A 23,993-nucleotide genomic window follows, 5' to 3' on the forward strand; every position below is an offset into this window, starting at 1 on the left:
CCCCCGCGCCCCCGCGCCGCCCCCGGCCGGGGGGGGGGGGCGGGGCTTCTGCACATGTCCTGAGTTTCAATCCTGCTCAGACTGCTTCCCATAAGAGGCCATCAGGTGAGACACACCTGGCAAGGCACAGTTGGGTGTCTCCTTGCAAAACAAAACACACTCCTTCCCTGCTTTTGTTCCTTCTCCTCCTCCCTTCTGCTGATAGCTTTTAGCTCTCTTATTTGAGTAACTTCCTGCTGCATCCCACCTAACAGTTGGGTGTTTCTTATACCATTGGAATTCACAAAAATTAGGTTCCTTGTGTTTCCACTCCTTGAGAGTCAACTAGAAGTCTGTAGAGCAGCCCTTCACAGTCTTTTTGTTGTTACTGTGCTACCGATTGAAACATCATAGCCACTAACTCAAGAAATGAGTAGGTGATCCCTGGGGCACCACCCAGTCCACTGCCCCTTCCTAAGGAATCCCAAGGGGGCTGGACAAATCAAAAGCGTATCTCCTGACTGAGTCTGCCAATGATTTTGTGGAACAAACTTGGATAAATTCACTGCAAGAGAAGCCAATAACTCAAGAGATGAGGGTTTGGAAAAAAGAGAGAAATTTACTTTGGTGCCGGCAGTTGAGGCAACTGGCTGGCTCAAACCTTAACAAACGAACTCTCTGCCAAGAAAATGGTCGCCTAGAGTTTTGTAGGGAGAGTTTAGAAGGAGTGCATACAAGAGAGTGGGCAGAGAGCACGTGATCATAGGTGAGGGTCAGTATGTGTTCAGCCCATGATGATGGGCAGGGAAGAGGACTTGGGGGTTGTGGTCTGCTATGCATTCCATTGTTATCAGGGCTTTTCTGGCTTGGTGGATGGAATGTTCTGATCACTGGAAAACACCTTCATCAAGGCCTCAAGAAAGTGTGATAAGAAATAAGAACAAGGGGCTTCAGTTAGAGCACGATGTCAGTAGTCTGGTCTATTTTGGGTTCTAACTTTTAGGGTCTGTAGTTAATCAAGAGGGTTTGCTGAGAATTGCAGTCTTTATAGTACGTACAAATCACCTAGAGAGTTTGCTAAAAAGTGGTATGAATTCATTAGTCCAGGGTGGGACTCAAGATTTGAATTTCAAACGAGTTCCTTATTGATGTTGATGCTGCTGGTCTGTGGACTGCACTTGGCCTACCAAGGTCTTTGCCTAGACAATAGGTCCTCCAATAAACTTGGTAGCATCTTACAGGTAAAGAGCAACTAGCTCTCTTGAGTTCACTGTTTCCATGAGAGAGAAATGAAAAAGGAACACAGCCAGTCAGTGGGATTAATTCCAACTAATTGCCTCATTCTTCTTACACGGTCAACACCTTTGAACCTATTTGAACATTAGTGCATTGCCCTCACACTCTACTCTTAATGAGGTTACTTGCCTCACCTATTCAATGAAACTGTGCTTTATAGAACACATTTGCCACTTGGAGAGATGTCTGAGAGGGCACTCTCTTCAAGTGTTAAATAATTAACCTCTTGAACCAGAAGGGCCCTCATTGTTGGACACAATTCTCATATATCCCTTTTGTAAAGAGAGAATCTACCTAGGAATATGTCTTAGCAACATGTATGTGCGTATATACATGTATTTCAGCCTATGCAAACAAGCTATACACACAGTGTTCGTTTGATGCAAGTAGCAATTACCAAGGAGGAACAAGGTATATGATGGGGCAGCAAATAACACGAATTTTCTGTTTTGGACACTTGTATTCAGCTAAATCTCGATTATGTGCAGTAAAGAAGGGCATACATAGTATAAGAATTGAGGGGCACCTGGGTGGCTCAGTCAGTTAAGCATCTGACTCTTGATCTTGGCTCAGGTCTCGATGTCAGGGTCGTGAGTTCAAGCCCCACCTTGGACTCCACACTGGGGATGGAGCCTACTTAAAAAAAAAAAAAAGAATTGAACCTCCACATATGATTGGCCAATGATAAAACTGTGAAACAGACAAAGAAAAATTTGGGTAAATAGTAGCCACATGTTCAAAAGTTCGACTTATTGGGGCGCCTGGGTGGCGCAGTCGGTTAAGCGTCCGACTTCAGCCAGGTCACGATCTCGCGGTCCATGAGTTCGAGCCCCGCGTCGGGCTCTGGACTGATGGCTCAGAGCCTGAAGACTGTTTCCGATTCTGTGTCTCCCTCTCTCTCTGCCCCTCCCCCGTTCATGCTCTGTCTCTCTCTGTCCCAAAAATAAATTAAAAACGTTGAAAAAACAAAAAAAAAACAAAAAAACAAAAGTTCGACTTATTTTAACAGGCATCTGTCTCTAGCAGGTAATAGAGGTTATAAATCAGAAGTAAACTTGAAAGGGAATCCACTGGCCCTCAGATCTTTGTGTTAGAAAATCTTTACAGTACACACAAACAGGCAGTTTAAAAAACAATAATTCCATTTAAAGTATATGTGAACAGAGGTCAAAATCACAATAACTTATTCATAGCCACTGCCCACCAACACACTACTCCCTCTTCCTTCTCAGCACCATCTTGATGTTCTCATTATTTCTAGGTCAAAACAACCTGTTGACTGACGATGTTTCATATCCTGATCAAAATCTCATTCACTGCAGGCTGCTTAGAGATGATTCATATAATGCCACTGTATGAAAAAACAACAAATCATCCCCATTCACCAAATAGGTATGGGCATAGCTGTGGGCAAAGCCCTGGGTTAGGTGTCTTTAGTAGTTGAGTCACTGCTGCCAGAGGGGTGTCTGCCCCCATCCTGGGACATGAAAGCAACGTTTCTGGGAAGAGGGAGATGGCTGTGCATTTTTATGGCTGTGAATTCTTGTACTCAGTTGAGCAATGGCACAACTGGGTCATAAAATGCAAGGTATAACTTCTAACAAGCAGTTCCTGTATATCGAACTTTGACAACCAGGTCAGTAAAGTGAGAAATTAGACATGACACATAAAAAATGCTAACTACTCTCTCAGGCCATATAATAGGAAAAAATGTGTTGATTTCCAATAAATTACCATGGAAACCTATATTAGATTTGAGTGTCGAGGACTACATTTGCCAGCTAAAAGAAATATGTTAGTTGTTGGTCTCTACTTTTAGGGCCCATTTACTATTATTAGTATGTGTTCTATGAAGATGAATGTATCTGGAGATTGATTTCTCTAAATTAAAAATGGACATTTAAATGCTGTTGTTAGGGAGGAAGAATTTCCTCTACCCTTCAAGGTCCTTCTAGCTGGCCTAAGAATCAAAGTGACATGAGACAGATAAACAGGAAAAAAAAATCAAATTTAATATTTAAAATGGGGAATCCACACAGACATGAACTTCCAAAGACAGTGAGGCAACCTGACATTTATAGGAGCTAAAGAGGGGGGGGGGGTAGGTGTCTGAGGATACAAAGGGGAGAAAGACCATTAGCAGCAAGGTGAAAGGAGAGGTTTGGAAAGCAAAGCTTGCCCTGTTATGCAGATAAGTTTCTTATCTTAGTTAAGGAGGAATCTCTGTTAATAACTCTCCTCCTGGTACCAGCAGGCAGTCAAGGGGGGAGGTAAAGAGCTTTTCCTGAATGTGATGGGTTTTGATTGCTTTTTAACTCAAAATAATGTTCATGCCAAAGAGGTCCATTTTGGGGTGGCCTGTACTTGGCCCCTACACTATTAAAACAGATTTTAGGGGCACCTGGGTTGCTCAGTCGGTTAAGTGTCTGACCTTGGCCCAGGTCATGATCTCACGGTTCGTGGGTTCGAGCCCCGCGTCAGGCTCTGTGGTTCATGCGTTCGAGCCCCGCGACAGCTTGGAGCCTGGAGCCAGCTTCGGATTCTGTGTCTCCCTCTCTCTCTGCCTCTCTCTCTTTCTCAAAAATAAATAAACTTTTAGGGAAAAAACCAGATTTTATTTTTACTTCACACACAAAAAAATCCAGTGGTATATTTAAGAAAACGCAAAAAGGTCAGTTTCAAAACCCCCCAAGAATCATTACCATGTATATGAATGAAGATTTACTGAAAAGAAATTGTGAACTGTCATGGAAAAACAGACTATTTCTTGAGAATGTTTTGGTTTTGACTCTTTACTTGTATGTGACCTAAAGCAAGTCTCTTTGTGCCATTGTTCTTCATTTTTGTCGTTTGTAAACTAATTGCCCTTAAGCTGCAGTGAAAGAATTTTGTAAGAACATATGTAACCCTGGGTGACTGATAGTACATTATTAACCCATTTGTCAGATCTTACAGATTCTGTGAGTTTGGAGTCTTTGTACCTCAGTTTGCAAATCTTGAAAGTGAAATGAACTGTTTTCTCTTCCTAGAGATGTTTTTATGGTTTTAAGTGTTTGTAAAGTTGACACATATTTTTATTTTTATTTTTTTTAAGTGTTATTTTTGAGACAGAGAGCATGAGTGGGGGATGGACAGAGAGAGAGGGCAACAGAGGATTAGAAGGGCTCCATGCCACCACCAGCGGGGAGCCCCTTTGGGGGCTCGAACCCAGGAACCATGAGATTAAGACCTGAGCTGCAGTCAGACACTTAACCACCTGAGCCACCCAGGCGCCCCCGTTGACTTATAATTTTAGATGACTAGTTCCTGTAACTGAAAAAAAGAAATTACAATCCCTTAAGGTATGCAATTACAGTTCAGAGTACTGACCAGTAATGGTTGCCAAGTTCATGGAAACTAAACTGGAAGAGACTATTATCAAAGCTTAAAGAATGACCCATAAATTGCCTCACTTAAATCAATTTGGAATTCTAATTCTAGTATGTAATGTAAAATGAGTAGGACTTGAAAACTATCATCCCACACTTTCAGGGCAATGACTCACAACAGCTTGGGTATCAGTCAAGTTTTCCCCTCTTCCTTTCTAGGTTCTTTGGCTGGTCTCATAATTACATTGACAGAAAACTGATTCAAAGGAGAAAACCAAATTTAATTTCATACGTCCCAGAGCCCCACAGAAATAGGAGACTCAAAGGCAGTTGGCCAATTGAGGCTTACATGCCTTCCTGAGTTCAGGAATGATTTAGGGGCCTGGAGCTTCAAAGGGGAGGAAGGCAATTCACAGGAAGATAAGAAGAGTAGATATTTGGTAGTCAGATGTTTGTCCTGCCATGCCAGTTAAATCTTTCTGTTAATAAGTTGTGTCAGGTAGTAGAGCTCTTTCTGGTCTAGGCCCCCTTTGTCAATTCTTTTAGGCTAAGGAGAGGTAAATGTTGTTTCTGAGTCTGCTGGGTCTTAATGGCCTTCAACTCAACATAATCCACACTCACATTTTGGGGTGACATGTTCTCTTCCCCTTTAGGTACATTTCTAATGTTCCCCAAATGAACCAGTATGTGTATATCATTTAGACATGTCGGTATTGAAAGTAGCTTAAGGACTACATTAAAGGTATCACAACAAAATCCCATGTTGGCTATCTGCTTGTGTAGGCTCCTATCACTGGCAACTCTGTAGTCGCATAAAAATTGATCATCTTGAGGGGCCCCTGGGTGAACACTTAATCAGTCGGTTAAGTGTTCGACCTTGGCTTAGGTCGTGTTCTCACAGTTTGTGAGTTCAAGCCCCACATTTGGCTCTCTCTTGTCAACACAGACAGCACAGAGACCACTTCACATCCTCTGTGCCCCTTTCTCTTTGCCCCTCCCCTTCTCTCTCTCTCTCTCTCTCTCTCAAAAATAAATAAACATTAGAAGAAATTTTTAAAAATTGTTAATATTCAAATGTATTTTCACCTGTTAACTACTTACATACTAGTTTAGGTTTCTCATCTGTAAATAAATGCAATTAGAGTAAGTGAAATTTGAAATCTTATTATCCTTTTATGATTTTCATTGAGCATGTTTATAGAGTCAGGGAAAAAAATAAGAAAAAAATAAATCTATTTTGGTACAGCCACTGAAAAATTTTAAAGTGCTTACAGGAAACCGATCATTCATCTTTTTGCTCTAAAATCAAGTGGGGCGCCTGGGTGGCTCAGTCGGTTAAGCGTCCGACTTCAGCCAGGTCACGATCTCGCGGTCCGTGAGTTCGAGCCCCGCGTCAGGCTCTGGGCTGATGGCTCAGAGCCTGGAGCCTGTTTCCGATTCTGTGTCTCCCTCTCTCTCTGCCCCTCCCCCATTCATGCTCTGTCTCTCTCTGTCCCAAAAATAAATAAACGTTGAAAAAAAAATTTAAAAAAATAAAAAAATAAAATCAAGTTATTTACACATTTTAAAAGTATATTAAAACCTATTTCCTTCAATGTCCACTCTTGTTCTCCCTTTATGTCTGTTAGAAAACATCGTCTGGGGGGCACATTTACTTCTATATTACTTTCTCAAGCCATTGGTAATTTTCATGCACCAAAAATCTATACGTAGAGCAAGACAGTAAGATAATGGCTTAGTCTTTGTGAAGCAGGTCCATGTTACTGCCATTTTGGTGAAAGTGAATTCATTAGTGAGTACAGGCCCTTCATATATCCCAACTACACGGGCATAAGTCATTCATTTTATTCTCAACGTAACTGTGGTTTAAGGAGCTACTTACTGTTCCCTTAGGAGGAATCAAGGAATGGTAGATCCTGCTCCAGTAGTGCCCAAACCTTGCCTGTTTCTTTGTAGACTATTAATGGGAGAAGAAAAAAGAAACATAAACAAGTGTTCATAAATTCTTGACTCTCTCTCTTTACAGAACAGGGCAAACTTACCACTATTTCTCGTAGCACTTTTATGTTTTCAGAAAACAGAGAGCCATCAAAAAGATTCAAGAGAGATAAGAAATGGAATTTTCTGTTACTTCTGTTGAGGGAAATAAACCAGCATATGGTTTGATTATTGTTTTTGCCTTAATAGTCTCTAGCTGTGTGGAGTCACCAAGATTTTGAATGAAACTTGTCTCATCAGAGAAACAGTTTTTGCCACACACATTTTGTTCTAACACTTTCAATAATTAGGAAATACATTAAAACACTAAAGGAAGAAAATTGTAATAGTAACAAAATTCTGAAGCTGATCAACGCATCCCATTTCGTATATTGCGACGCGTTTAGTTTTTACATACGTAAAATATTTTATAAATCTATTTCCAACAATCGAATATACTACAAATCCTAGTTTGTTTGTTTTTTTTCAGAAGGGCTCAATGTGTCTGTAGAAAACATGGCTCCTTCTACTGGTTCTGTAAGCAGTCCAGATGTTCTGGTTCTTTGGCCAATGCAAAGCATTCCCAATGGAAGACCAAAGTGCTCTAACTGCGACAGCATGTCCTCTGGTGGAGGACTGCTTTCAGGATAAACACTGCAGCCCTTAACAAACAGGAGTAAAATGGCAATGCCACCTTCACTCTGACAATTTTCTCTTGAGAGATGTGTTTGAACATTCCATCTGTGCCTGTCTGTTTGTATGACACGTTGAGAAGGAAACTCCTAGTAGAGAGAAAGCAAATACTTTTTCTTCTAAGAGGTTTTCCTTTAGGCAGCTGTGAAATTTGACACCTTGATAAACAGTGGCCCCATCTTCTAAGCTGGTCACCTGAGGCCCATTTTGCTCTTTATTCTAGCAGTCCCTTTCTTCTTTGTCTGATTTCTCCTCATCATACTCAATCTTATGAGACCTAAGATGAAGGAGTCCCCGTGTGAATACTTCATATGTTTGCGTGTGTGTACAGATACATAAATGTTCTGTGTACATCCCAAATGGTGGTCCTTAGCCAGACCTATTTCAAAGACTGCTTTTATAACCAAAGGGGAAATGTTTTCAGCGATAAAGCTCTATCTGTGTTAGTAATGCCACATTGTGCTTTCTGAAAATATGTCAGTTTTCCACAGGGGAGAATCATTGTCCTATTTTTCTGACCTAATTTTGGGAAGCCTGGTTTAATTGATACCACGAATCCTTCAAATAAATACGTATTGACGAGGTACACCCTAGTTGCTTTGAAAAGAAAACAAAAGATAAACCATGTTCTAGCTGAGAAATCAAAACATGCAGTTGATTACTACCATCCATCACACCATACATTTGCTTTCTCTGTACTTCACCCCAAATGACTTGCCAAAAACCTCTGCACTTTGCTACATCCTGCACTTTGCTGCAAAGTGTCCAACCCCCATTCCTAAAATCTCCCAACACAAACACAAACACCCTGAGTGACCTGCTCACCTGACCTGCGGTTACGCTGCTTATAGTAGAGCATTTCTTACATGTATATAAAAGGCCGACAGAGTGAAACTTAAGTGCACAATGGGTGTTGGCTTTTATTATTGTGTTATTAAATATCTAAGTATATGCCAGACTCTGCAACTAGACATGAGTTCCTTTAAGGCAAGAAGCTTATTTTATCCATCACTTTGTCACTAGAACTCAAAGTACTACACCTGGTACATTTAAGGCACTTATTAAAGTGGGGTGTCTGGGTGGCTCAGTCGGTTAAGCATCTGACTTCGTTTCAGGTCATGATCTCATGGTTTGTGAGTTCCAGGCTCGCCTTGGGCTCTTTGCTGACAGCTCAGAGCCTGGAGCCTGCTTTGGATTCTGTCTGTCTGTCTGTCCGTCTGTCTTTCTCTCTCTCTCTCTCTCTCTCTCTCTCTCTCTCTCTCAAAAATAAATAAACATTAAAAAACTTTTAAGGCACTTATTAAATGAAGAGAGAGTGAAAGAATGAATGAATGAGTGAAAAGAAAACAATTGGATCACAATATCAAAGATGGAATGATTGATTGATTTCTAAATGCCAAGTGCACACAAACCTTCCTTGTCCTGTAAGTCTGTACAAGACTGTATGGTCATTGGATTTATGAATGAGAGAACATTTCTATATTTGTATTATTTAGTTGACCACTTTTGTATAGAATGATATTTTATTACCAAATTAATAGAATGCATATTAGTAATTCTCCCTCTTCAGTTGCTTGAACTTCATGACATGTTGGCTGGGAAACTGGCTCACAAAGATACTCTGGGAATTTTAGAGTGGGAATGCATAAAAAACTAACTTTTTGTTAGAAAATTGAGTTTGTTACTAATCATCTAGTCATTGATTTATTCAACAGATATTCATTGAGTACCTACTATGTGTCAGATAGTTTCCAAGGCACTTGATCAGTAAAAAAAAAAAAAAATACGGACAAAATAGACCCCCCCCCCAAGAGCATTCTTGCTCTTGAAAGAATTTAAATTCCAATGGGAGACAGATAATAAACAATAATACGTTTATTAATAAGCAAATTAATACTATATCATGATTAATGCTTTAGCTAAAAATAAAGAAAAATGGATGCAAAGTGTAGTTTGTGATTTGGAATGTGTGCTCAGTAGACCAAATTGAGATGGTGTTATATGTGAAGAAAAAAGGCAAAGGGAGAGGCATACCGAAATCTGGGAGAGGAATATGCCAATCAGAGGGAACAGCTACAGCAGAGTCCTAAGGTAAAACAATTGTCTGTAATGTAAAACCATAAATAAAACTAAACAACATAATGCAATATAGTAAGTCACCGCAAAAGCTACAGAAAATCCATTTTCTGAGGAGACGAATCACTTCTGGAAAAGTGCCATTCAAAATCTTAGCCTTGCCTTGCAGGATTGGTAGGGTTTTGATAAGTGGAAAGGGGAAACTCTATGTCAGTCCAGAATTGGGAAAACGCATGTCAAATTCAATTCACATTGGAGAGATGATTCCGGCTGGAGGTTAATTAGCTGCTTCAATTAAAGGAGTGAAGGGCCGTGAATGCCAACATAAGGGTTTTGGACTTTTTTCCAAGAGCATTGTAGAGCAACCAAGAATTACTGAAGAAAATTTCAAAGCAAGGGCACGTTTCCGGAAGATTACATTGAAGGCTTTGTACAGATTAGAATGACTGTAAATAATAAAACTTCCAGTCAAGACTGTTCAATGCAGAACACACTCTAATTACAGTAACACTTGAGATAATATGATCTTACCATTTGTCTTTTATTTTTTAACATTTGATTTTGAAAACAAAAATACTGGACAGTACAGAAACACTGCAAGAGTGGCAAAATAAATTTCCACATATCCTCCTCGACTAGATTCACCAGACATCGTGACTAAATTCTTCCGTGTGAATCTTCTAAACACAAGGATGTCTCCCTACTTAACCACAGTATAGTTATCAAAATTCAGGAAAATTGAAAACGGTAGAAAGCTATTTCTAAAATACCGTCTTTATTTCCTTTTAAAAGATTGTTGCAGTAATACTCTTCTACTGTATTTCCCATCCAGGATTCCATATTGCATGTTGTTGGTCAGGTCTTCTTACTGTCCTTTAATCTGGGATGGTTCCTCAGCCTGTGACTTTCAGGGTGTTGGGAATAAATTTCCTCGGCCCACTGAGGTAACTGGACTAAGCATGAGACAGATTAACAGGAAAATATCAAATTTAGTAGGAGGAATCCCCACAGAAGTGACATTTAAAGACAGGCGACCCGAGGCTTATGTGACCTCCTGAGCTGGTAAGCGGAGGGGACGAGCTTGGGAAACAAAGGTTGGAAAACAAAGGGGTTTAGAAAACAAAGGTTGTCCTGTTATGCAAATAAATTTCTTAGGTAAAGAGGAGTCTCTGTTAAGAGCTCCCTCCATGCTACAGGCTCTCCTTTCCAAGGTCAATTTAGGCAGTTGGGAAAGGTGGAGACCTTTGCAGGCATCTGCTGTGTTTGGATTGCTTTTAACTCGAAATAATCAAGCCAAAGGGCTTGCCCTTGACCCTAACAATGGCTTGGACAGTTTTGAAGAGTAGAAACCAGATTTTTTTTTGTACAATGTCCCTCAGTTTGGTTTGCCGCATGTGCCCTCCTTTTTTGGATATTTACCTGTTTCTGGCTGGAGTACTATGTAAATGATAACTGTGCCTCCTTAATGCATCACATCAGGAAGTAGGTGATGTCAATTTGTCCCATTGCTGGTGATGTTAATTTGGGCTACTTCCTTAAAGTGGTGTCCATTTTTTGCTAATAAATAATCAGTGAGGAGGTACTTTAAAACAGTGTGAATATCCTCCCTCATCAATCTTTCACCCAATAATTTTAGCATTTGTTGATAATCCTGCCTGAATGAATTGTTATTAGGATGGTTGAAACATCGTGATTTGTAATTCTATCATTTCTTCTATTTTTACCTAGTGGCATTCTGCTTTGGCTAAGGGAGACCTTTCTTTTTAATTTATTTGTTCATTAATATGAATTCATGGAATCATGTTTTTTTGATTACTGTCATTATTCATCTTAACTCATCTTTTAATACATACCGCTTATGAATATTCCTTTTACTTCATAGGAAAAAAACACAACACCCTTTCCATCTGGTTGGAAGGAAGAAAAGCACATTTTAAGGGGAGGCTTTAGCTCACTGCGGAAAGAATGATGTATTTTTTTTCTCTAGTCTTTTGTTTTATTTTTCAATTTTGAAGTTTATTAACATGTAACAATGCGATTCTGATGGCTTCTGGCGCTTAGACTAACTATGCCCTCATGATGGGTTCTAGCCAACAACCATATTTGCATTCTCGATTGGCAGTAAGGAAAAGTTAATGTGATACTTTTGCTGAAAACCTCTCTCCAAAATAACAAGATATACCACTTTGAAGGTAATCTTGTGCCCAGATGTTTGGTTGCACAAATCAACCTGCTAAATTCAGAGACCATTTTCATTTTTATTATTATTGTTATTATTATTATATTATTATTTTGTATATCCTGCCTTGTTCCAAAAAGCACTTTCCAAAAGCAAAACTTCTATCTTTACATACTAGTTTATACCTTCCCCAAAACATTTTCTTGCCATTATGTGAGTAGCAATTCAGCTTCTTAATGCGTTACCGAAAAAAAAAAAATTATAACTGCTTCTAAATTGCGTTGATGTATTGTAGAATTGAGTTGAATATCTTTGTAGGCTGAGCATAATTATCCTCCTGCCAGGAACAAATAAGTTATACTGCTCCAGAGAAATAAATATGCATATGAATTTATGTGGATGGATAAATCCTTATAAAGTTTAGCTCTTTATAACACAATGAGAGAAGAGGAAATGTACTTGGTGAGGCTAATGAATAAACCGGGATCATTAGATTGTCTATCATGCATTTCCCCCCACAAACTTGCACTTTACTGCATATAAATCAGGGCAGAACATTTGAAAGGACTTTATATAATGAATGAGGCAATTTTAGGCTGAACTATATAAGGAAAAGCCACCTAAAATACTCAGTTATACTTTAAGCAAGATTATGCATATAAATACATATAGAGAAACAAAATGAAAATCCAAGTGAGGAGTTCAAAAATACCTAAAAACTTGGATTTACTTTGTTAACATCTTTACCTCTTCAAAGATACCTAGCAGAAAAAGTTTGCCAACAACAATACCAGGTACTGGCCAGTAGAAAAAAGTAGGATCCCAAACTGCACTAGGTAATTGCAGCAAGATTAGTGTAAACCAAATGCATTTATTATTTGCAGTGTAATCCAATGTACTAAGAGATGGCATGCGCTTTATTTTAATTAGCTGTTTCTTTTAAAGGGTTGCTTGGTCCAACTGTCTTGATAAGAAAAAATTGTAGTCATTGCTCAAAATGCTTGTAGCAAATCTAGTTTTAAATTGAAGCAATTTATTCCGAAAGCAGTCTACTACTGCAGCAATAATCAATGTGTTTTCCCTTTGCCTAAACTGGAGCTTTCCAAAGACTATTGTTAATTGCCTGTAACTAAATGACTGCTGGTGCCCTTAAACGTAACTCTTTGGCACTTGTTCATTTGTTGTGTTTAACCAAATGCCAGTTTCCCTTAGGTTTTGCTGAGCAATTTTGCTTTACAATTTTCAATATTCAGTCTCAATCCCTTAAAGGGGGGCAGAGTCTATCATTTTAACAAAATAACACAAAGGCTAAACAGATTCTTAAAAGGTCTGCACTTTCTCTTTCCATCTTCTGATGTTGAATTGTGCTGAAATGGAATCTTTTTATTTTTTAAATGCTGCCACTCCAGGCAACTTGAACTGGAGCTGAAAAGCAGATCCCATTTCAAAGGGAAAATGACATTTGCTGGGGCAACACCTTTCACATTGCAGTGTAAGGATACAATACAGCAGTGGGCCCAAATCATTTCTTTTAACTGTAACAGAATTTAACCCCTAGTAATTTTGTCTTGACCCAATGGATAAGCCATAATGGGTGGCACTCATATTAATGAATGCGTCCAGCTTGGAGCAAAAGAATGTGGAAACTAAATCTAATACACCCTTTGGGGGGGGGGGAGAGTTTACACAGGGCATATAAACCAGTGTGAAAAACTTAAATGAAAAATTTTTAACCTCTCCCATTTATACTATGAAGGGCACGTAAGTTACTCTTGCATAAAAACAATGTAGTAACCGAGGAACAGGCACTGGTGTGTGGACCGTGGCAAAAGACCCATTTCTTCTCTGACTTCCGAGGACATTGTAAGAACACCATGCTTCTGAATGTAATACTACAGAAGTATCTGAAGGAAATTTGAGGTACTCTCCGGATCCCAGGACAAATTCGCTCCTTGAAAATGCCGTGTCTTTGGACCTGGTTTTGGTGTCCCTATTATTAGTAAATGACTATCCTCTGGCTCAGAAGGCTTATTCTTGCTTATTGCTCATACTCTAGGTATATATAACTTTCCATATGTTTGTAACTTAAAGTATACATTCATGTGACAGTAGACCATTTCTGTAATTGCTAAGCCCCATCAACCCCGCTGGCTTTTTCTCATTACATTTCAGACAATACTATTGATTGGCCTATGAAATAGTATATTTGAGGTAGTGTATATAATTATTTGACTGGCCCTAGACTTCTAGCAATGGGAATAATTCACATTTCGGCAGTGACTTCTCTAAAAATAGGAAGGACTTACTTTCATATAATTTTTCTCTAATTTTGCATATTCAGTGTTAAAGGTCTTAAAGAAGTGTGTAAAGACCAGTCTCATAAATACCATCCAAAGAAAATGAGAATTCCGCTTATTAGAGTAATAAGATTCTGTTTCAGGCACAGTTTTGGATTGTTTTGAAAGGTGTTCGACTAGATATGGGGTGAAGCACGCCAGTTGCCCAGGCCTGGTGCCATGTCCCTAGAATCCACAAGTGCGCTTGGAGCCAACATAGAACCATTCCTGACCTGGGCGCATACCTGCCAAAGCAGCTGTCCTGACTCCAGCTTTCTTTTACAGCTTCTCCCCACCTAAGCCTTGAGTTAGAATTTATAATGACTATTTTTTTTCAAAATATCAAAGTTGTGAAGAATGGAAGTGTGATTAACGTAAGGTGAAGTGCATGGATGGTAGGTGCTCCGTTCATTGCATTCTGACAATTATATGCTGGTATATCCATACCTCAAAAGAGCTACAGAAAGTTTCAGAATGTTTCGTCTACCCCAGAAAGTTTCCCGTTGCCCCCTTCCAATACATTTTCCCATCACTTATCCACAAAGCATCCATTTTGTGATTTCTATCACGATGGTTTATTTTGGCCTGCTCTTGTACTTCATTTAGACAGAATTATACAGAAGATACTACTTTGTGTCTGGCTTCCTTCACCTAACATAATTTTGTGAGATTCACTCTTGTTGCATGTGTCCGTAGTTGATTCTTTTTACTGCTGAGTGTATTCTGTCATATGGACGGACAGCAGTCTGTTCAATGTCTCCTGTTAATCACCCTTTGGCTCATTTTCAGTCACGGCCACCATGAATAAGATTGCTCTGAACACTCTTGAACAAGTCTTCTTGTGGATATCTGCTTATATTTCCGTGGGTGAATACATAGGAGTGCACTTGCTAGTCATAGGGTAGATTCCTAAGCTAACTTTATTAGAAACCACCCCAAGTTTTCTAATATAGTGGTACCATTGGGCTTTGCCATCAGCACCGTTTGAGAGTGCAAGGTAAGCGTTCTCTGTTATTTTTCCCTGTCTTTTCTCGTGCAAGCATTTTAGAGAGAGAAATTGTGTCTAACGCGTTAAAATAGAAAACAGAGTGAATCGGAAAAGCAACCACAGTTCAAATGTTTATCTCTTCCATCGTATCCAGTACAATTTAAATCAGATGATTTTTGGTATACAAATTAGCCTGTGGGCATAAGTTAGTTTTCTGCCGGTTTCTGTGTATAGGGTGGAGTTAACTCATATACTGAGAGAACCAGGCCCAATGCCCCCCACGGAATTACCTACCCACTTATCCTTTCTGTTCGCACAGGGATGGGACAACATCCTGAGGAGCTTTTTGTATTTCATTCCTGGTACTTTTGTAGTAGTATCTTGTGTAGGTCCTCACAAGATTCAGCATGTAAAGGTGTCTGATATTTGTAAGTACAAAATATAAAAATTTCCAGGAGGCTCGTTTTGGCATTTCCCTTTTCATATTCATTTAGACTCTAAAAGATTTAATAACTCGTTTTCTTTTTCTTCCTTAAATTCATAAAGTCCAATCACTTCTAATAAGGTTGTCTTCTATTTTCCATTTAATTTTAATAACAAGAGCATCAGAATACACTTGATTAAACGGCAGTTATATATGTTTTCTGATTAAACTGTTGAATTGAAAATGAAGGACTACATAATGAAAAATATGGCTGAGTTCTGTAATTATCCCAGGAAAAGTCACATCACACGCAAACACACGTGAACACACGTGCACAAACACAAAATGTTCTGGTGTGAAATTGATGTCCGTGTTTTCAAGTTATTTATCCCTGATAGGGCCCTGTACTCCTGATTATTTCACCCCCTTTTTGAGATCTCAGGAGTGATCTTGTAACACAAGAGTAGTTGTTACTCAAGCCATAGATTATTTTAAGGTTTTCACTGTAAGCCTACATTTCCTCTGCTCTGAAATTAGATAACCCATCGATGAATTTTAAAGTAAAGCATCAAAAATACCATTACTTTAGAGCCATCATTTCAGGAATTTTTATATCTAATGGTAATTAAGGAAACCAGCACTTTTCAACGTAGTCATCGACAATAGTGAACCATGGCTCCCCATCAGTAACGTGTGTACCGTGTTGATCAAGACGGCAGGCATACGTAGGCACGTCAAGTGAACTTCATAGTCTGTGCATTCTGGCTTAATGTTTAAAAGCCGGTAGCCTTCATTTTGTTACAATGTGTATGGGCTCTAACGGGGAAGAAAAGAAGTGAATATTCTATCCCCAGAAATGCCTGATAATTGTTAATGTAATATGGATATTCAAGAGGAAAAAGAGAACATGTATGTGGCAAGAGAATCCCTCTTTTGGGTAGAATGTAGCAAACTGCCTAGTAAAAGGGGAAAGAGAAGAAAAGAAAATTCTCTAAATAGCTTAGTGAAAGGAAAATACTACCGACATAGTCTGGTGTGACATCCACGAGGGGGCCGGCTCTTTGAGCCCAAGTATTCAGCCGCCAATACTGTGGCAGGCCACACTGGCACGACTATTCAGGAGGCAGCAGGCAGTATTCCTCAGGTGGTCCACCCACCCCTCTATGTCACAGTCCACACTGCCCTTCGGGAACTGCGTTGTTGGAACCCTTACGTCCCCTCAGCCCCAACCCCTAGGTGATAGCACAGGTGAGAAACGTCAAGATTCACATTGGGTGAGTTCGGGAGCCTTCCTGACTTAAGCGCTTCATATCCACAGGAACCGATATTTCTTTGATCAACCCCACAAGCATAATTTGTGGGATTCCCCCAAGGGATATGCTTATATGTGTTACTGTACTCAGGCAAGCCCAAGATTATCGTTTCCAAACCGGTATTTCTAATTTGTTTCCGTCCAATGCCGTCTCCCATTTTTACCATAAACGATGTCGCTTAGCAACACAGCTACCACAGACCACCTTATCTGGTTACCAAGGAAACAGACCTAGAAAGGTCCCATTTTCATGCAGAAGGGGAAGGGGTTGTGTTAATCCATCACCTACATCTGGTCTCATCCACAGAACTGTGAAATCAACTTGAATTTGTGGCTTGGAATGTGAACATGGTATAATTCCCTTTGGTGATTTGTTGTTGTTGTTGTTGTTGTCCCCAGAGTTGATGTACACAGTTGAACTTGCTGGAGGGCTTGGTGCTATCCTTTTGCTGCTTGTTTGTCTGGTGACCATCTACAAGTGTTACAAGATAGAAATCATGCTCTTCTACAGGAATCATTTTGGGGCCGAGGAGCTGGATGGAGGTAAGATGAGTTCCCTCTTTTGATGTTCTCTCCAGATGTGCTTCTTTGTTTCCTGCCTTTGTTTTATTGAGAGGCAAGAAAAGTTACCGCAAAGCCCCTGGCAGCAGTTCTTCTCATCTTTCACTCTTCAGTTTGTAAATTCATCTTTCACGTGGAACTCTACGTGTGATGCTTTGGAGCCAATAGGCAATTTCCTCTGCAAATGGTAAAGCAACACCTATCCTTTTTAGAATCCTATTCCAAATAGCACTTGCAAATTACAGATGCTGATTGCCACGCTAGCCGTGTTCATCTTCTCTCACCTTGTAATCAGCACTGAAAGGCCAGCTTTGCTTTTCTACAGGCAAGGAGTGCCTCTTTTAATTGTGTTCCCCAGCCCAGTGGTTTGAACGGAATCTCAATTTGTTCCTTATTTAGACTGACCAGTTGTAATAAACTGTGTTGAACAGTTTAGAATGCATAGCAGTCTTTCCAGTCCTGTTTATGTAGCTATATTTAGACAGACTGATTTTTCTCCCAAGTGTGGACCAACAGATAATAATGTGTGCAAGCACATTATTTTCTACCAGTTTTACTCAAATTGGACAAGTAAATGTTGTTTACATAGAAATCGTAATTATTATTTACCCCTTCTGGTCAGTCGTGAATTCCGTGTGCCCTCTAAGAGGAATTTGGGGTCCTTCACATGGAGGTCCATAAACCACCCATTAGAGGACTGAAGATTTTTTTCGTTTTTGTCACTTGAAAATGATTCACACATGAGGTAAATTTGCAGTAGAGGAAGCATATGCAAACTGCCATACACAGTGCAGATGGCCACGGTTTCTTGCTCATATTTATCGACTTTTTTTCACTGTCAATTTTGCCCCAAGTGGCACAAAGGAAAATGAAGGGACCTTTCCAGAATCCTCTAGAATAAATCCACAGGTAGAATTGTGGATTGTCAGACTTGGGAAGAGGAAGTTTGTTCAGTCTCTATTTTACCTTCTTCCCTCCCCATGGGGTGAAGTCTGTGCTGCAGCACGACTAGGTTTTTTAAATTCGTAACTGTTGATTTGCCTCTTGGTTTCTGCCTTTCTCGCCTTCGTATGCAAGTTATTAAATCTTTTGGCTACTACTTCAAAGGGATATGAGAAAATTGTCAGTGTCAGAGCTGTTGTTGAATGAGTATCAAGCAAAGTGCTAAGCGTTCTTAAGTCATTCTTGCTAAGACTCAAAAACCTCTGAGGTCAGTATTGTAATCTCCATGTTGCTGAAAAGGCAACTAAGGTTCCCAGGGGTTAAATAACATACTGATGAAGATAACACAAGTATTGCTATAAGTGGCCAAGATGGGACTTGAAAATAGGTCGATACCCAAAGCCTTTCTTTTCTTGAACAGTGAGTCCCTAATATTTTTTGCCTTTTAAAAATGTAGTATGTTCTGGGTGCCTGGGTGGTGCAGTGGGTTAAGTGTCCAACACTTGATCTTGACTCAGGTCATGATCTCACAGTTCGTGAGTTCGAGCCATGCATTGGACTCCACTACGTTGGTGCACAGCCTGCTTGGGATTCTGTCTCTCCTTCTCTGTGCCCCTCCCCTGCTTGTGTGCGCTCCTTCTCTCTCTTTCTCTCAAAAAATGAGTAAACATTATGGGGCACCTGGGTGGCTCAGTCGGTTGAGTGTCCGACTTTGGCTCAGGTCATGATCTCACAGCTAGTGAATTCGAGCCCCGCGTGGGGCTCTGTGCTGACAGCTTGGAGCCTGGAGCCTGCTTCAGATTCTGTGCCTCCTTCTCTCTGCCTCAACCCACTGGCATTCTGTCTTTGTCTCTCTCCAAAATAAATAAACATCAAAAAAAAATTTTTTTAATGAATAAACATTAAAAAAATAAAAATTTAGTAAGTTCAGTGTAACCTAAAGATCTGATGTTGTTTGTACAGTCAGCATAGTAGATATTTGAAAAAGCAGATGATCTGAATGTTTTACTTAATCATTAACCCTGTTTTAAATATGTTTAGTTTCTGTTCTGAATGAGATGAAGGATTTCCCCCAAGCTGTAAATTTCCAATGCAGTTTCTATTTGTCATGTTCTGAATGGTCAAAGATTCTGGATAGTTTAGATGCCTCGAAACCTTAGTCACATCCCCTTAGATCTTTCTTTTTTTAATGTTTATTTATCTATTTTGAGAAAGACCGAGAGCACGAGTAAGGGAGAGGCAGAGACAGAGAGAGTATCTCAAGCAGGCTCTGCACTGTCAGCACAGAGTCCCACATGGGACTCGATCCCACAAACCATGGGATCATGACCTGAGCCGAAATCAAGACTTGGACGCTTAACCGAATGAGCCACTCAGGCACCCTCCCTTAGATCTTTCTACACACACTCCTCCCTTGGTGGAAAATTTCTCTAACATCATCAAGTGCCCATTCTTCATAGCTCTCCTACAGTCCTTTCTTCTTCCAAAGAAAAGATAACTGTTAAGAAGAGACCCCAAGCTTTTCATATTCTTGACTTGGCTTAAAAAAATGTATTCCAAAAGTCTAAAGTTTAGTGATGCCTTCTTTATCCTTGGACACCACATTACCTCCCTTAAAAGGGGAATACATAAAATACTCTTGGATGTAAGGAAAAGCAGGGAGTATGAAGAAGAAGAGGGCAAGTTTAGATGGCTTACTCTGGTGATACGATAATGATAAATTTGTTGACCATTTGTTGAATATTTCTTAAATAGCAAGTGCTGTGTTGGCTGCTTTGTTGGTACTCAGAAAATCACACAATTAGAAAGACAGAATTTTTAATTTTGATTTTTTAATTTTTAAAAATGTTTATTTATTTTGGGGTGGAGGGACAGAGAGGGGGAGAGAATTCCAGGCGGGCTCCATGCTGTCAGTGCAGAGCCTCACGTGGGGCTCCATCACGTGAACCATGAGATTACCTGTGCCAAAATTAAGAGTCAGATGCTTAACCAACTGAGCCACCCAGGTGCTCCTGAATTTTTTTTAAGATTTTATTTTTAAGTAATCTCTACACCCAATGTGGGGCTCGAACTCAAACCCAAGAGATCAAGAGTCGCATGCTCTACTGAATGAGCCAGCCAGGCACCCCCAGAAAGACAGAATTTAAGCCCAGGTCCAAATAACTCCAAATTCGAATTGTTTCAGCCACTGTGTCAGACTGGGAAAGGAAGTATTTGGTGTCAGGAACACATCCATGCAGTTCCTTTCAGGTCATTACAATAGGTATTACTTGACTCTATCATTTCTGTATCAGAATGATTCTATTTTTCCAGGATAGAATATATTTATGTGGGGCACCTGGGTGGCTCAGTCGGTTGAGCATCCAACTTTGGCTCAGGTCATGATCTCATGTTTCGTGAGATCGAGCCCCAGGACAGGCTTTGTGCTGACAGCTCGGAGCCTGGAGCCAGCTTTGGATTCTGTGTCTCCCTCTCTCTCTGCCCCTCCCCAACTCACGCTCTGTCTCTCTATCTCTCTGAAAAATAAATAAAAGATTCGAGATGCTTTTCTCTCGATTTGTTCACCTCACTCTTGTCCCCCTCTGCGTAACTTTACATTTTATTTTTTCCTCTGGATTCAGCTCTTATAACTTCTCATTATACAATACCCACTTTTATGGATCGTCTTTACAGCCCTATCTTCAATTGCACTTATGCACTAATAGCCTCTAAATGTCCTTCTCCCCGTTCTCTTGTTTCATCATCAGTTAATTGTACCATTGTACCTCTTGAAAATAGACTGATTCCTTACTCTTAATTGTAGCTCCTTGTCCAAGCCTCCTACACTAGCTTCTTGGTCTTAATTCTCTACCCTTCCATTTTATCCTCCACACTCAGCCAGACTTCTCTTTTTAAGTACAAATTTACTGTGATTCTTTGCGAACCAAACCAAAAGAAAAACAAACAAATGTACCTGTATGGTGCCTGCCAGAGCAAGTCTAGGCTTTTTAGCTCAGAAAACAACTGTATGAGCACAGGGTGACCCAGATTATATTTGTAGGGTCACCCCCTCTGTGGAGTCTGACCTTGCATAGTTTCAGCTAGAATGAGATGCTGGTCTTTGGAAAAACAAAACTGTTGAGAACTGACCCAAGACTATGCAGTAATGCATAATTCTAAGATCTTTTCAGATAAATGAGGTATCTACAATGGTTAGAGGTAGAAGGGCAACTACTCTCCCACTGACTTGATTCCATTCCATAATGAAAGAAACTTTAGATATATTCTGTTGTATATTCATTTATTAACAAACAAATATGTAAGCCATCCTGTAAACTCGAAGACGTTTCAACTGGCTGCCATGTGTGTCTGAGTGTGTGTGTGTATTCCAAAAGACCTTACAAGAAAGTTTTCCCCGAGGCAAATATGACAATATATCAGTGGCAGGATTAACGTTAAAAAAAGAAATTATATAAGTTTAAGGTATACAATGTGATATATATATATATTGTGTGTGTGTGTGTGTGTGTGTGTGTGTATATATATATATATAGAGAGAGAGAGAGAGAGAGAGAGAGATGTATACTTTGTGAAATGATTACTACAGTAAGGTTAGTTAACTCACCTATCACTTCATATAACTGCTGTTTTTTGTAGTGACATTTAAGGCCTAATCTCTCGGCAACTTTCGAGTATATAAAATATAGTATTGTTAACCATATTCACCATTCTGTATATTGTATCCCCAGAATTACTTATAGCTGGAAATATATACCCCTTGACCAACATCACCCCCTTCCTCCTAGCCCCCAACCCTTGGCAACCACCATTCTGTTCTGTTTCTGATTTCAGCTGTTTTCATTCCACATATAAGTGAGACCATACAGTATTTGTCTTTCTTTGACTCATTTCAGTTAGCACCATGCCTTCAAAGTCTAAGTTGTTGCAAATGGCAAGATTTCCTTCATTTTTACGGCTGAGTAGTATTCCATTGTATATATTGAACACATTTTCTTTATCCATTCATACATTGAGGAGGCCTCATGTTGTTTTCATGTCTTAGCTATTGTGAATAATGCTTCAATGAACATTAGCATACAAATATCTTTTTGAGATAGTGATTTTATTTCCTTCATACATATACCCAGAAATGTAATTGTTGGATCATATGGTAGTCCTATTTCTAATTTTTTGGGGAAACCTCCTCCTGTTTTCCAATTATACCCTCACCAGCAGTGTACAAGGGTTCCTTTTCTTCTACATCCTTGCCAGCATTTGTTATCTCTTGTCTTTTTGATGATAGCCATCCCTACAGGTGCGAAGTGAGATTTCACTGTGGTTTTGATTTGCATTTCTGTGATGAGTAGTGATGTTGAGCACCTTTTCATGTACCTATTGGCCATTTGTAAGTCTTTGGAAAAATATCTATTTGGATCTTCTGCCCATTTTTAATTTGATTATTAATATTTTTGACATTAAGTTGTATGAATTCCTTATATATTTTGAATACTAACCCTCCCCTTATCTGATATATGGTTTGCAGATGTTTTATCCCATTCCATAAGTTGCTTCTTCATTTTCTTGATTGTTTTGCTTGCTGTGCCAAAGCTTTTATGTTTGAGGTAGCTTTTTTGTTTGTTTTTACTTTTGTTGCTTGTGCTTCTTGTATCATATCCAAAAAATCATTGCCAAGGCCAGTGTCAAAGACATTTTCTATATTTTATTTTAGGCGTGTTATGATTTCACTTCTCACATTTAAGTCTTAAATCCATTTCATGTTACAATTTGTGAATGGTAAAAGACAGGGGTCCAACTTATTCTTTCTGATGTGGATATCCAATTTTCCTACTATCGGTTATTAAAAAGATTATCTTTCCTCCAATGAGTATTCTTTTACATTTTTTTAATGTTTTTATTTATTTTTGAGACGAGAGAGACAGAGCATGAGCAGGGGAGGGGCAGAGAGAGAGGGAGACACAGAATCCAAAGCAGGCTCCAGGCTCTGAGCTGTCAGCACAGAGCCTGACGTGGGGCTCAAACTCATGGACTGTGAGATCATGACCTGAGCCGAAGTTGGACACTCAACCGACTGAGCCACCCACGTGCCCCTCTCCAATGAGTATTCTTGACCCCCTTGTCAAATACTGGTTTTCTGTAATATGCATGGGTCTATTTCTGGACCCTTATTTTGTTCTAATGGTCTATGTGTCTGTTTTCATACTAGTACCATACTGTTTTTCTTACTATAAATTTGCAGTAAGGTTTGTAATCAGAAAGTATGATGACTCCTGCTGGGCTCTTCTCTCTCAACATTACTTTGGCTATTCGGGGCCTTTTTAAATTCCATATGAATTTTTAAATGGTTTCTCCTCTATCTCTGAAAAATGTCGTTGGAATTTTGATAGGGATTATATTGAATCTATAGATGGCTTTGGATAGTATAAACATGTAAACAATATTAATTATTCTGATCCATGAACATGGGATGTCTTTTCATTTGTGTCTTCAATTTCTTTCATTAATGTCATAGTTTTTTTTTTAATTTTTTGATGTTTATTTTTATTTTTGAGAGAGAGAGGGGGAGAATGTGAGTGGGGGAGGGGCAGAAAGAGAGAGAGACACAGAATCCAAAGCAGGCTCCAGACTCTGAGCTGTCAGCACAGAGCCAGACGTGGGGCTCCATCTCACAAACCATGACATCATGACCTGAGCCAAAGTCGGATGCTCAACCGACTGAGCCACCTAGGCTCCCCGTGTAGTTTTCAATGTATAGATCTTTACTGTTTGGTTGAATCTATTCCTCACTATTTTATTATTTTTGATGCTACTGTAAATGGAATTATTTTCTTTCTTTTTTTTCCAGATAACTTGTTGTTATAATAT

The 23,993-nt window shown here is 39.5% G+C and overlaps 1 protein-coding gene across 1 annotated transcript in view; it reads left to right on the forward strand.

The window, feature by feature from the left end:
- Positions 1-23,993, forward strand: part of IL1RAPL1 (interleukin 1 receptor accessory protein like 1) — a 1,262,266-nt gene that overhangs the window by 1,217,649 nt on the left and 20,624 nt on the right. The window contains exon 8 of the mRNA XM_040468734.1: positions 17,028-17,171. Within this exon, the coding sequence (XP_040324668.1) occupies positions 17,028-17,171 (144 nt within the window). The remainder of the gene's footprint in view (positions 1-17,027; positions 17,172-23,993) is intronic.

Source organism: Herpailurus yagouaroundi, unplaced genomic scaffold (assembly GCF_014898765.1).
Source record: "Herpailurus yagouaroundi ecotype Mexico unplaced genomic scaffold, PumYag 67793, whole genome shotgun sequence".
Taxonomy (NCBI): Eukaryota; Metazoa; Chordata; class Mammalia; order Carnivora; family Felidae; genus Herpailurus; species Herpailurus yagouaroundi.